Genomic DNA, 13,486 nt, shown 5'->3' on the forward strand with positions numbered 1-13,486 from the left:
GGTTAATGGATACCCCATAGCTCTGTCCCCTCCCTCCAGACCCTCCATTTCTCCTCACACTTTTAGGGGCATCTTTGCTAATTGGAGTTTGTTCTCACACACCAGGTGTGCCATTTTGAAACTGGTATGGACCCCTGAAGAACCCTGCCCTACTAATCCAATATTGTTTCGTAGAAATTTTGATTGTTTCCAGGGAGAAGTGACTTAACCCACAGTGGTTGAGACATGGGATTAAATTATTTTCATGGACATGTGGCACCACCCATTCTGGGTGGGTCTTAATTAGATCTCTGGAATCCTTTAAGAGAGCTCACAGAAAGGAAGAGCTCAGAGAAGCTGAGAGAGACATTTTGGAGAGAAGCTAAGATATGTAATCCAGAGTATGCCCTTGGGAGAAGAGCCAACACAGACCCAGATGCTTGGAGATGCTTGGAGATGCAGACAGAAGGATGTTTGGAGATGCTAAGCCAAGAGATGAAGCCCAGAGTTTGCCCTAGAGAAGCTAAGACAAGACTCCCAGATGCTAAGAGAGAAAGACCCAGGAGAACCAAGCAGAGAGCTTAGAGAAGCTAAGAGAGAGAGAATCCCAGAGACATTTTGGAGAAAGCCATTTTGAAACACAAACCAGGAACAAAGGACCAGCAGATGCCAGCCATGTGCCTTCCTAGCTGACAGAGGTGTTTCTGTTGCCATGTACCTTCCATCAGTGAAGGTATGTTCTTGCTATTGTGACACTGTGTCATTATCTATCCTCATTTACCCACATCAGACTCAAAGAGTCATCTGGGTCCTCTTTCAGGGATTTGAACTAAAGAAGTTGAGTGGGAGCAAAAAGACACTCTAATTTTCCTCATTTACCAGTTCCATTCCATCTTTGCTTTCAAACTTCTTTCCTAATTCTCTTTCCCTGTCTCATATCTTCTGACCCTTGTGGAACCCAGTTCCTTCATCCAAACCAGTGCTGAGAAATTCCCAGAAATATAAACTGTGACTTAGTTTATATCCCTCTGTTTCTTCAAATGAATTTGGAAATATGTCACGAAATATCAGTTCTCTCCTTCTTGTCAACTTTCTCTCTCCTGGACCTGCTGCATTTCTATACAATACATTTTTTATTTTTCACTAAGCCGTGTTCCCAATGTGGATTTTCTCTTTATTTTGCTGAGGATGCTATTGAGATGATAAAATGGAAAACTAACTGCTGGTTTGGTGCTGTTTTGTACTCCAAAAAGGCCATGTTCTTTTAATCCCTTCTTGTGGGTGCAGACCTATTGTGGGTGGGAACTTTTGATTAGGTTATTTCAATTGAGATGTGACCCAGGCCCCTCAAGGTGGGTCTTAATCTTTTTCGGGAGTCCTGTATGAGAGGGAAAAATGCATAGACATTTGGAAAGAGCTCAGGGAGAAAAATCCCAGTGAAAGAAGCAAGGGCCCACAAAAACTGGAGGAGCCAAGAGAGCAAATGAAACCAAAAGCTAAAGGCAGCAGAACCCAGAGAGAAGGATCAGTAGATGCAGGCCATATGCTTTCCCATTTGAAGGTGTCCCAGATGCCGGCTGACTTTCTTCGGAGAAGGTATCCTCCTCTTGTTGCCTTAATTTCGACATTTTCATGGCCTAAGAACTGTAATTTGTAACTTACTATATCCTCATTTTAAAATAAGTATCCCATTTATGGTATATTGTATTCCAGCAGCTTTGGTAAACACAAACAATAACTGATAAACGGTCAATAGATAGCAGCCATCTTGATTAGTACCAAAATGTTTATTATATGAGTAAATAATGCAAATTCAGACTACTGCATAGCATGTGAAGATAAATTAAAACTATGTTGTGCATTACAGTCATCATTCAAAGAAAATGGGACAGGGATTGCAGAATACAGGCGCAGTAAAATTCCCTGTGCAACAAGAGTGAGGTAATCAATGTAGAACAATGGATTTTCTCCACTAGACAGAACCTTTTTGCCTTAGGGAAGATCTGATCTGGGATTTGGGAGGAAGAAGAAACCCACCCATGCACCCACCCACCCACAGAAAACACAGGACCTGGAGATCTATTTGTTCTTCACTTAGAAGTGACACCACATTCACCACATTCTCTCCCACTGCAGCACTGCAAAGTTTTCTGCAAGAGAAGTTTAGCATCATCAGCCACTGCATTGAGGAATTTCAACTGTATAAAGTAGGTTTTAAACAACTGGAAGACAGTAGATGGGATGCCTCCACTCTTGGAGCAGTAGGATTCAACACATTGCAGGGCATTTGCTGCTATGCTGTCATCCTTCACAAGTAACCAAAAATTCAAGGACTTCATGGAGCTCTTGATGTCCTGCACAGATATGCCCAGGTTCTCAGCAATCTCACTGAGTGATTTATCATCCAGACCAAAATAGCTTTGGTAAAGGTGCAAGCACTTCTCCTGCTCTGGTAAATCAAAGCCACTGATCATGGGCATGAAGGAGAATAAGGCCAAAGCTGCAGACTTCAGGGCTTCCAGCCAGATCTTCTCCTTAATGAAATCTCTCTTCAGCTCAATGGCAGCTTCAGACAGACTGGGCAGCAGGAGGGCAAAGGTGTGACGCTTGTGTGCAGGGAGCTCCTTCAGCAGAGTCTCCTCCAGGCTTGGAAAATCAAAGTCAGTCCGGTCAAAGTTGGAGATCAAGAAGATGCGGGGCTCAGACACTCCAATGTCACTGAGGTTTTCCAGGCAGTTGTCTCGAATATGCTGGAGGACTCTGTCCTTTTTGAAGGACCTCGGTCTGCTTTTCTCTTCATTGTATAAATCACTGTCTACTTTGCTCCTAACAAGGTAGAAATTCTTCCCTTTCTCCTTGATTTTCTGGGCCAGCACAGCTTCATTTAACTTGAACCGTGAGGAAGAAATGATGATGAAGAAGTCATAGTTAGCAAATTCTACCTTTTCTAAATATGTTTCTGGAAAAAAATTAGGGGTCCCAGTTCCAGGAAGGTCCCAGAAGGTCACGTTTGAATATTTTGGATGCTTATACGGAGTTTTCTTCAGAGTGGTCTCCACAGCACCCACACTTGCGGAACCCTCCTCTTCAGGACTAAGTCCTCACAGGGCATTGATGAAACTGGACTTCCCAGTCCCAGACTCCCCAATCACAGCCACATCCAGGGAAGCATTCTCTGCTAATTCAAGTGATTTCTGAATTACCCCAACTATGTCTTCCATCTTCCCCCTCTGAAGGGCTTTTTGAATGCTGGTGAGAGTTTCCTCAGAAAGGATGCTTCCTGCTTTACTGATTAATGTGGAATAGTAAGGAAGAAAATTGGAAGCCAACTGTGGAGTATTCTCTCCTGACAGGAAGTCTGATATGAACTGATCCATGGAAGTTGACTGTAGCAGGTCTGGGGAATAGGAAAGAGAAGAAGAAGGTAAGTTGAATGGCACAGCACAATGGAAACACAGGGTTGACTGGGGGAATGCACAGGTCTCAAAAAGCCACACCCGTTATATCACACTGATCCTTGTTACCATGATGAATTCATTTCTCCAAGTACTTTAGATTCCAGTGCTCTAGAAGACACTATCCATTCTCTCTGCTGATGATTTCTATATTCCAGGACTCATACAGCCTAAGACAGTATGGTAAATGGAAAAATGCACACCCAACTAAATCTGAAGGAAATGGTTGTCCCCTAGGGTCACCGGAAGGTACCAGCCCTGATATCACTTTGATTTAAGCTCCTTAAGACCCATTTTGCTCTTCTGAGCTCCAAAAATATACAATGAAGCAAGAATAAGAAAAAAATTGTGTTAAACTATTAATCATTTGGTAATATCTTATAGAAAAACAGGAAGCTAATAAAGACTGTCTCTATATTTTCTTGACAGCTCAGCACAGAGCCAGTACCTTTCCAGTCTGCAGGTAGAATGGATCGGCCAGAATGTTAGTAAACACAAAAGACTTCCAGACAGCTCGTTTTCCATGTCCTTCACAACATCCAGGCTGGGTGTGCCTTGATGGAGGGCTGGGAAGCAAAGACAAGATCACCAATGTCATGCCCTCTAAGATATCATTTTAAAATAGAGATAAACAAGTACATAAATTATGTAGCATTTAATTGGACCATAGTGGCTTAGTATCTGCTTACCTCATTTCAAGGATAAGTATTGGATGGAATTTAAAATTCATGATACTTAGTGTTCCAGGAAGTCAATAGAAATTTAATTTTCTCTACTAAATACAGGAAACCTTCAAAATATAGATACATTATTATACTGAATAAATTCCAAGACATTATTATATTGATGAAGCCTCAAATTCATTCAGGATTGGTAAGAAAGTTTATATCAGGAAACTGTAGACTCAAAATATATTTATATGCAGAGAATTGTGTCTCAGGGTCCACCAGCAGACTTCTTCTAATCAGGGGAATGTTGAATCATCCCCCACAACCTCCACTTCCTTAAAGGAAAATTTTCAAATGAAGAAAAAACATGACAAATATATAAATATAAAATGAACTCCAACTAAGGAGTGGATGTAACTCCTTATAAATGAAGTCATCAGGCAGATGTTACAATTGGTTGAAAGGAGAATCCCAAAGATCAGGCATAATAATAGCTTAGTAGTATTTACATGAATGTGCTAATAGAGGAAAATTGTGTTCTTACATGGTGAAGGAGGAAAGTCAATGGAACCTCCACAGACATATTTATTTCCATGCTTATGATGATGAACTATTTTGCATCACTGTCAGTTATCAAAATGTATATAGCTGTAAAATAGCTCCAAAGGAATGAAAGATTAGATTCAGAAAACTCTGAAGAGTATGCATTAAACGAGGCATAAATTTCCATTCAGGACACCCAGTCATCTTTTTGCTTATTCCAAATTTTCTTACAACTTTCTCATGAAAAAGTCACCTTCAGACATAAGCTTCACAGTTCTGCAAAGCCCAGCATTCCCCTCTCCCATGAGGAGTTCCTCTCTGTCCTTTCTGCAGGCAGGAAGTAAGGCTCAATGTCTCCCCAAGACTTCCCACCAGACACAGGCATGCAGAGTATGACCATCACCCCTCTTATTGCACACTCGGAAAAGCTATTTCTAAGCTTACATAACTCTACCCATTGCTGAGCTCTGCAGAGAAAGGATCCTCTGTGTGACAGACACACACACACACACACACACACACACACACACACACACGGACACAACCTTCACTTCCTAACCATCCCAACTCTTGTTTTTTCTGTTGAAAGCAATGTGTAGTATACCCTTAGGAAAGTTGAAACGTGCTTCTGAAATTTGCATGTAAACCACAAATGATAATAAGAAATTTGGAGACTCAGAGATGGATAACTTAAGAAAAGATGTGTGGAATTCAGTGAAATCAAATTTAATAAATCCTGTCAACTTACTTTTTAAAATAAACATACGCTATATTAGGTTATTTTCTTGGGGTAGAGTAGGAATATGTTGGAAGTAAAGCAGATATCTTAGGTTAGTTGTCTTTTTCTTACTCCCTTGTTATGGTTTGTTTGAAACTTTTTTTTTATATGTTATGTTTTTTTAAATTTTTTTGATATCGTTGACTTAAAAAAAAAAAGAGTTAATTAAAAAAAATGAAAAAAATATGCAGAGCCCCCTTGAGAAGCTGGTGGAGAATGCAAGGGTGTTGGGCTCCCCCACCTCGATGGTTGCTGATGTGCTCACAGACATAGGGGACTGGTGGTTTGATGGGCTCAGCCCTCTACCACAGGATTTGCCCTTGGGAAGACTCTTGCTGCAAAGGAGAGACTAGGTCTCCCTATAATTGTGCCTAAGAGCCTCCTCTCGAATGCCTCTTTGTTGCTCACATGTGGCCCTCTCTCTCTAGCTAAGCCAACTTGGCAGGTGAAATCACTGCCCTCCCCGCTACGTGGGATCAGACACCCAGGGGAGTGAATCTCCCTAGCAACATGGAATATGACTCCCGGGGAGGAATGTAGACCCAGCATTGTGGGATGGAGAACATCTTCTTGACCAAAAGGGGGATGTGAAAGGAAATGAAATAAGCTTCAGTGGCAGAGAGATTCCAAAGGAGCTGAGAGATCACTCTGGTGGGCACTCTTACGCACAATATAGACAACCCTTTTTAGGTTCTAATGAATTGGAACAGCTAGCAGTAAATACCTGAAACTATCAAACTACCACCCAGAACCCGTGAATCTTGAAGATGATTGTATAAAAATGTAGCTTATGAGGGGTGACAATGTGATTGGGAAAGCCATGTGGACCACACTCCCCTTTGTCTAGTTTATGGATAGATGAGTAGAAAACTGGGGGAGTTTAAAAAAAAAAGGAACCCAGTGTTCTTTTTTACTTTTAGTGTTCTTTTTCACTTTAATTTTTATTATTATTTTTGAGTGTGTGGTAATAAAAATGTCAAAAATTAATTTTGGTGATGAATGCACAGCTATATAGTGGTACTGTAAACAACTGAATGCATACTTTGTTTTGTATGACTGCATGGTATGTGAATATATCTCAATAAACATGAATTAAAAAAATAAAATAAAATAAACATAAGGTTGCCTTCCAAAATTTGTCATAATTTGCACTTCCCAGCATGACATGGAATTGGCTGTCTCCCATAACTTTATCAGCATTAGGTGGTTCCAATTTAGTTTTTGTCATCTGTTTGGGGAAAAATATATTAACTCATCCTACTTTTCCTCCACATATGAAAAAAAAAAAACAAATATATAATTAGTTGACCCTGGGAAAACCTGAATCCACTGAAGTTGATAAATCCTGGAGTTTTATCAATTTTTTTTTAAAACGCATTAAGAAAACATTGCTTATGTATAACATTAGCTTCCTAAGGCCTAGGACTATAGTGACTGTATTTGTATTTTAATAGCCTTTTCCCCAGGGACCTCATTAGTGCTTGACGCATAGAGGATGCTTCTTATATTTTTCAATAACTGAAGAGAAAGCATAAGCCTGTGCTTTGGTTCATGCAATGAAGCAAGCCATGCACTTGACAGGACTTTCATTGCTCCTGTCCTAAAGTCTCTGTTAGGGAATAGCCCCCTTTCTCCTAACCTTTGCCTTCTTTAATAAAGCAGATGGAACTTGTGGAGAACATTCAACTCAAAGCAGTAGAATTGGATGGCCAGGAATCAACATTACTTTCTCTGTCTCTCTCTTTCTCAATCTCTCAAGAATTTGGGAGGCTGAATCAAAATTCCTATAGGGGCAGGTCTGGGCAACTGTGTTTTTCCAGCACCCACTGATTGCAGTGCATCTTCACTGAGTATCCCCTGTACTGCACAGAAGATCAACAAGCATCTGATTCCTTTGGTGGGAATGTGGTTCTGTGGGTCTATGTTCAGATCATTCAGGTTAAAAATTAGTTTGCAAATCACCCATGGACACAACAAAATGCCAACAACACGTGCATCTAAGGAGTAGAAAGGAGGCCATAACCGGTAGAAGCTAGGTTGGAAGAGATCCAACTAAGAGAGAAGTTTGGATCCTTTGTGGTCACTCTTTCCTGCATTTCCCTTCTGGGGGAGGCCCAGATGCACAGCACACTGCCCTGGACCTCCCACCACTCCTCATCTTCTCTTTGAGCTGGATGAGACTCCTTTACCTTGTGTCTTTAAATAAGCCCATTAGAGGAACAGAATAATGTTAGGAGTTTGCATAAATAAATTCTTCAGAATTTCTAAGGTGCCTTCATGTAATGCACCATCAATCATCAATATGATGTTTTATGATAGTGGGGATTAGAAACAAATCAAAGAACAGCTCTGGACACCAGATGGCATCAGGGGGATCCAGGACCTCAGCCCAGGTCCAGGGCCCTTTCTCACCTACCAGATGCCCACTGCACCCTCCGCTTTCTGTGTTCTTCCCCTGCCATACCTCCCCACCAGGGAAGCCCCTCCTGTCTCTTCTCCATCCCCAGATCCTCATCAAAGTCTCTTCTTTCCCACCCCTCTCCAATTCGCTGCATCTGGCTCTTACCTCACCACTCTGCCCCACCACAGTTTCCAAAAATTCAAATCTAATAAACATATGCTTTCTTCTATTTTGACAAATGTGCCTTGTTGTCACTACATCAAGGAGAGCAGAGAGGCTGCCCACAGCATTGGAAACCGTCTTCTGGGCCCCGAGAGGTGCTGGAAGTGATGGTGAGACGTGGGGATCCTTGCAAGCAAGACCTGCGTGGGGCTCTAGGAGACAGGGCACCTAGGAGGTTTTCTCAGTGTGCCCACCACAGTTGTCAGAAGAGTCATTGCTGCTTTATTTCCAAAGATCCTGGGACCCAAGCTGGGGCTCATGGGCCCCAAATCTCTCAGTAGGTAGAAGCCTGAGATTCACACCTGACCTGCTCTCACCAGGCTGTGTGTGGGGAGCAGGAAGTGCTGAGTTGCTATTAAAAAGGGGGAGCACATTGAACTTTGGGGCAAGTGATTCCCACATGAAGAAATGACTCCATACAACTTCGGAACAGGTAAACATCAGCAGGTAACACACAGACCTGACTCCAGGGAGGGCTGTCTAATGCTAGGCTGCCCTAGTGAAGCTTCCTCACAAATGGCACCTTCAAACACAGGCTCTGTGTGGTCTGAAAACCTCTTGCCTCTGCTTAAGGCATCCAGTCAACAAGCCCCTCATGCTCTAAAGGCTGCGTCACCTGCCCACCCACCCTACCCCACATCCAGCCCCACTGTCCCCAGAGGAGTCCCCAAAGGTGGATCTCCTCCAACGTCCGTGTCTCTCACCTATTTCTGTGAGGAAGACGAGTGCTGGAGTCTTAGGTCAATTAAGAATCTGCTCAAACACTAAGACTAAATGCTGTGTTCACTCAGGTCCAAAGTTCTGCAACTCTCCCTCCTGGTTGTTTTGTCCCTGCCCTTTTACCAGTGCTGTCTTTGCTCACATAGTCACAACAGGGAGAGCAGGAAGCAGAAACTGCTGAAGTCTGTCTCACTCGGGCTGTGACTAAAATCTGCCAGATGTTAACACTATCCTAGCTCCATCCAGACTTTTGCAGACGGGTTGACCACTTAGGGTGAGAGGCCAAGGAGGAATGAGGGACTCTGGCTCCTGCTGAAAAGCTCCAAGTATTAACGAGAATAGATAAGTGAAGGCAGCTCACATTTCCTCCTTTCTCAACAACACAGCCATTTCCAGGAAGAGAAACTGAACCCTGATTTTTTTTAAGTAACACCAAGTGTGACATCCGCTCTAGAAAAGGACTTTTATCTAGAGAGGGCGAGAGGTGGGCAGGAGAGTCACCACGGGTCAGGGGTGAGACAGAAATGCAGGTAATTGGACTCTCCTTCACTAACTCTTGCTCTCTCTCTGGTCTTCCTTTGACAAGTCCTCCTCCACAACCGAGTCCCCCTTCCTGAGCAAATGGGTCCAAGAATCAAGATTTCTGCCTGGGAGGAAAGGGAAACCATCCTGCGTGGAGACACAAATGCTGCAAACACAGAATTTGAACTTGAGTGATAAGAGGCCAAGATAAACAAACTTGAGCTGAAGGACCAGAAGGTGACCCTGGCACAACAGAGCTCCCTTTCAGTTGGTCACTGCCCATTCCAGAATGTTCCCCAGCCTGGAAATAGCCCAGGACTCATTCTCTCACATCCAACCCTCATTGGCCCTACATGCCTCACCCCCTACCATGCTGGCCCCTCACCTCGCTCAGTGCAACCTGCACTTCCCTTCAGGTGTAAGGCACTGTCCTTGCTGTCCTGTGGCACCACAGTTTTTCACAGGAACCTGAAGGCTTCCTGTGGGCACAGGCTCAAAGACTTGTGTTCTCAATACAGAGGGGATGAGTGATGGCGGTGTTTCCCTGATCTCTCATTCTGTACCCTTGGCATATTTTTTTCTGATAATCTGATAATTTTCTAAGGCATTTCCATCTCTTAATGACTGTTAAATCCCATCCTACACTTGTAGGATGAGGTTGTAGGACCTCATCCTACAAGAATGTGAACCTGGCCTGATAGACTGCTTTAGCTACGTTTTTAAAACTGCTTTACTGAGATGTAATCTACACACTCTACAATTCACCTGTCCGAAGTGTATAATTCAATATCATTTAGTATATGTGGAAAGTTGTTCTACCAGTACCACAATCAAAACTAGAACATTTTTGTTACCTTAAGAGAAATCTTTAATAACCTGCTGTCACCTACCATTCCCCTAACACCCTCCCACCCACTGCCCAAAGCAACCACCAATCCACTTTCTGTCTCTATGGATTTGCCTGTTCTTGATTGTTCATATAAATGGGACATTACAACTTGTGGTCCTTCATGACTCACTTATTTCACTTAGCCTCATGTTTTCAAGGTTCATCCATGTTTTAATGTGTTTCAGTACTTCCTTTGTTTCTACTACCAAGTAACATACATCATTTGATTATACTTCATTTCATTTATCCATTCATCAGTTGACGGACATGGGTTTTTTCCAGTTTGGGCTATTATGAATAATGTTGCCATGAACCTTAAAGTACAAGTTTTTTTGTGGATATTTGTTTGCACTTTTCTTGGGAAAATACATAGAAATGGAATTGCTGGATCATATAGGACTCCGTTTAAATGCTTAAAGAGCTTTCACATTGTTTTCAAAAGGCTCACTTTGTTTCTCAAGCAAATGTCTTTGCTGTCAGCTTGGTCATGGATCTAAAACCCTGGGCTTGGGATGCCCAGTAAGACTCTCTTGGCCCCCTGTGCGCTTGGCCATCCTCACCCCCTGCTGTTCTCTGCTGGTCACCCAACAGCCCACGGTTATGGCAGAGTCCCCAGTGTCCCCTCACACTGCATTATCTGCGTCCTTCCCCTCTGTGGCCCACACCATTTGGGCTTGAACATTCCAGCTGAGGCAGAGGCATTGAGCATTGAGAAGGCCTGGGCAGCTGGGAAGTGGCCAGAGGTGATCTCTGTGGTCAGGGAGACTGTGAGGACAGTGTCCTGCACACCTGTGGACATCGCAGTGACGGGGGACTCTGGCAATGGCATGTCCTCCTTCATCAACACACTGTGGGGCATCGGGCACGAGGAGGAGGCCGCGGCTCCCACTGGGGTGGTGAGAACCACCCTCACTCGTGCCTCCTACTCATCCTCCCATTTTCCAAATGTGCTGCTGTGGGACCTGCCCGGCACAGGGTCTACCACCCAGAGCCTGGAGAACTACCTGCTGGAAAGGCAGTTCAGTCAGTATGATCTCTTCATCTGAACACTCCAGTGTGAACACTGTGAGGCTTGCCAACACCATGGAGAGCAGGGGAAAGAAGTTCTCTGTCGTTTGGACCAAGACTTTCCAGGACCTCAGCATGAGTGCCCTCAGGGTGGGTCAGCTCCAATAGGAAACCAAAGAAAATATGCTGGACAATCTCCAGAAGGAGCAGGTTTGTGATCCCCCATATTTCTCCAGCCTTGACCCTTCTCTGTGTGCCAGCACCATAATACATTCCATTCCCTAGCTTTGCTCAATTTCATTGACCAAATTAGCTTGGACTGGAGTATGGGATAAAAGTTATTTTCCTAGTTCTCCCATTCCTTTATTATTTAAAGCTAACATCTTTCCTCTGTATTTGAGTCTTTTGGGTTTTCTCCTAATTTTTTTCTTCTCATCTCTCATCCCCCAGACTCACTTCCATTTACCTACTCAACACAAGGCTCTTTAAAATAACCACTTACATCTTTGTTCAGTTTTGGAGATTTTCCTCTGTTATTTTTTCTAAGTGTAACATATATTCAACACCTACAATAGGATGTGTGGTGTGTGTGTATATGTGTGTGTGTGCATGTGTGCACTAAAGCAGAACACTAAAATAAATATCTGTGAACTCACCTCCCAAATTAGGAATTCAAGTGTTTTCTGTGTCACTGAATCAACCCATATGCTGTGCCCCATGGCCCGTCCCTCAACAACTTCCTCTAAAAGCACAGCTAGATAATTTTTTCTCATTTCCCTTCCTTTCTTATTTAGTTTCCTTTAATTTTGCTTACTTCAGTATTTTAGAAAAATGGAATTATTTTCAGTGCCATCATCTGGTAAGTTGCTTTTAGTGTGCAAATTGTTTCTAAATTTCAAGTGTGTTTTACATAGAGCTACGGTTCCTTCTATTTTGTGAATATAATACATTTTATTTGTCCATTTGTTACCAATGGATATCTGGATTTGAGTTCTTAACAGTGCTTTCTTTTATCTCTCTCTCTTCCAAGAATTGCTGTTATAAACATCCTTGAAAATATCTTCTGCTGCATCTGTATACAACTTCCTCAAGGGTTCAGAACTAGGAGTGGATTTGTTGAGCTGAGCACAGTTTTGTTTTGATTTGTTCTATTTTAGATATTGCAGCAAAGGAAGGGAATGCATTGTTCTCCAAACAAGCTTAAAATCTCTTATTGTTCAGATATTTTGGATCCTTGCTTTTAATATTTCTGTTATTATTTAAGAACTGGACAGGACCTGCCTGTCATGAGTACTTCATATGTGGAGTACAATGTGTTTGGTACTTGTGACTGCCCTTTCTGAGGTGGATAATATGATATTTGAACACATTTGCATTCAAAGAAGCCTCTTCAGTCATGTTCTTTAAGTTCTCTGTGAGCTGCTGTCTAAGGCCCTTGGATTTATACCTTTGTCTGAATGGACTTCACGGGTGGGTACTGGGCTCCTCTGACACTCCCACACCATTTACTATTTAAACTCTAAAGTCATACTAGGACTACTGCTACTAATTTGTATTTTTTTAGACTTTAAAACAGCTATTTATGTATATATAAGAACACACATATATATGTGCATGTATATGTATACAAATACACATATATACATAAACAGATGTATATGTACAGACACAACACATGCACTCATATATGAAAACACAGTCAAGGATCACAGTGATTACAAACCTAATATTTACTGTGGCAGTGACACAGACTTCTACAGTACTACTCAGAGATAACAGAGAAAATAGAAGGAAATGGGAGAGTAGAAAATATCCCATTATGTTTTGCATCTTCAGAGAGAAACAAAATTCCTACTACATCCTGAGACCTATGTAAATGCCTGACAGACAGCAGCCACTCAGTAAATATTACTTGATTGACTACTGCACACATCAAAGAGCTGGAGGCTGTAAATAAAGGCCCATTAGGAGGGAAAGATAAAGCTATTGGAAATGTAAAGTGTGATTATTAAAATAAAATAGTAAAGGGCTTGGACTAAAAGGAAACTTTCAGAAGGTAGTAAAAACATGGCACTCCCCAGGCCACCAGGTTCAGGTTGGACCATCAACGCCAGACGCGTCCTGAATAAACAGGGTAGCAGTGACGGGTCATCTGAGAGTGTGAGGACTTTCTTCGAAGCTTCTAGCTCCATGAAGTGCTACTTTCCATCATGCACCTGCCCCAAGGCTCCCACCCCACTCCTTTCTCCTTCCACGGAGGTATATGGTAGGTGATGGCCATCAGTTCATATTTTTCTACTG

General features: G+C 42.5%; 4 protein-coding genes and 1 pseudogene across 5 annotated transcripts in view; 3 read left to right on the forward strand and 2 right to left on the reverse strand.

Annotated features, from left to right (window-relative positions):
- Nucleotides 1-13,486, forward strand: part of LOC119520029 (immunity-related GTPase family M protein 1-like) — a 379,546-nt gene that overhangs the window by 184,259 nt on the left and 181,801 nt on the right. The gene's annotated exons all lie outside the window — the stretch shown is intronic.
- Nucleotides 1-13,486, reverse strand: part of LOC119520038 (immunity-related GTPase family M protein-like) — a 215,708-nt gene that overhangs the window by 69,088 nt on the left and 133,134 nt on the right. The window lies entirely within an intron of this gene.
- The window catches only part of LOC119520025 (T-cell-specific guanine nucleotide triphosphate-binding protein 2-like), a 212,247-nt gene that overhangs the window by 39,602 nt on the left and 159,159 nt on the right, over nt 1-13,486 (forward strand). The gene's annotated exons all lie outside the window — the stretch shown is intronic.
- LOC119519752 (T-cell-specific guanine nucleotide triphosphate-binding protein 2-like) lies at nt 2,070-4,128 on the reverse strand. The gene is made up of 2 exons (XM_037817496.1): nt 4,124-4,128; nt 2,070-3,072 (listed from the first exon to the last, which is right to left on the reverse strand). Exons 1-2 carry the CDS (start codon nt 4,126-4,128, stop codon nt 2,070-2,072), a joined length of 1,008 nt encoding a protein of 335 aa, XP_037673424.1.
- Nucleotides 10,778-13,486, forward strand: part of LOC119519695 — a 42,952-nt pseudogene continuing 40,243 nt past the window's right edge.

This window comes from Choloepus didactylus, chromosome 24, assembly GCF_015220235.1.
Source record: "Choloepus didactylus isolate mChoDid1 chromosome 24, mChoDid1.pri, whole genome shotgun sequence".
Classification (NCBI taxonomy): Eukaryota; Metazoa; Chordata; class Mammalia; order Pilosa; family Megalonychidae; genus Choloepus; species Choloepus didactylus.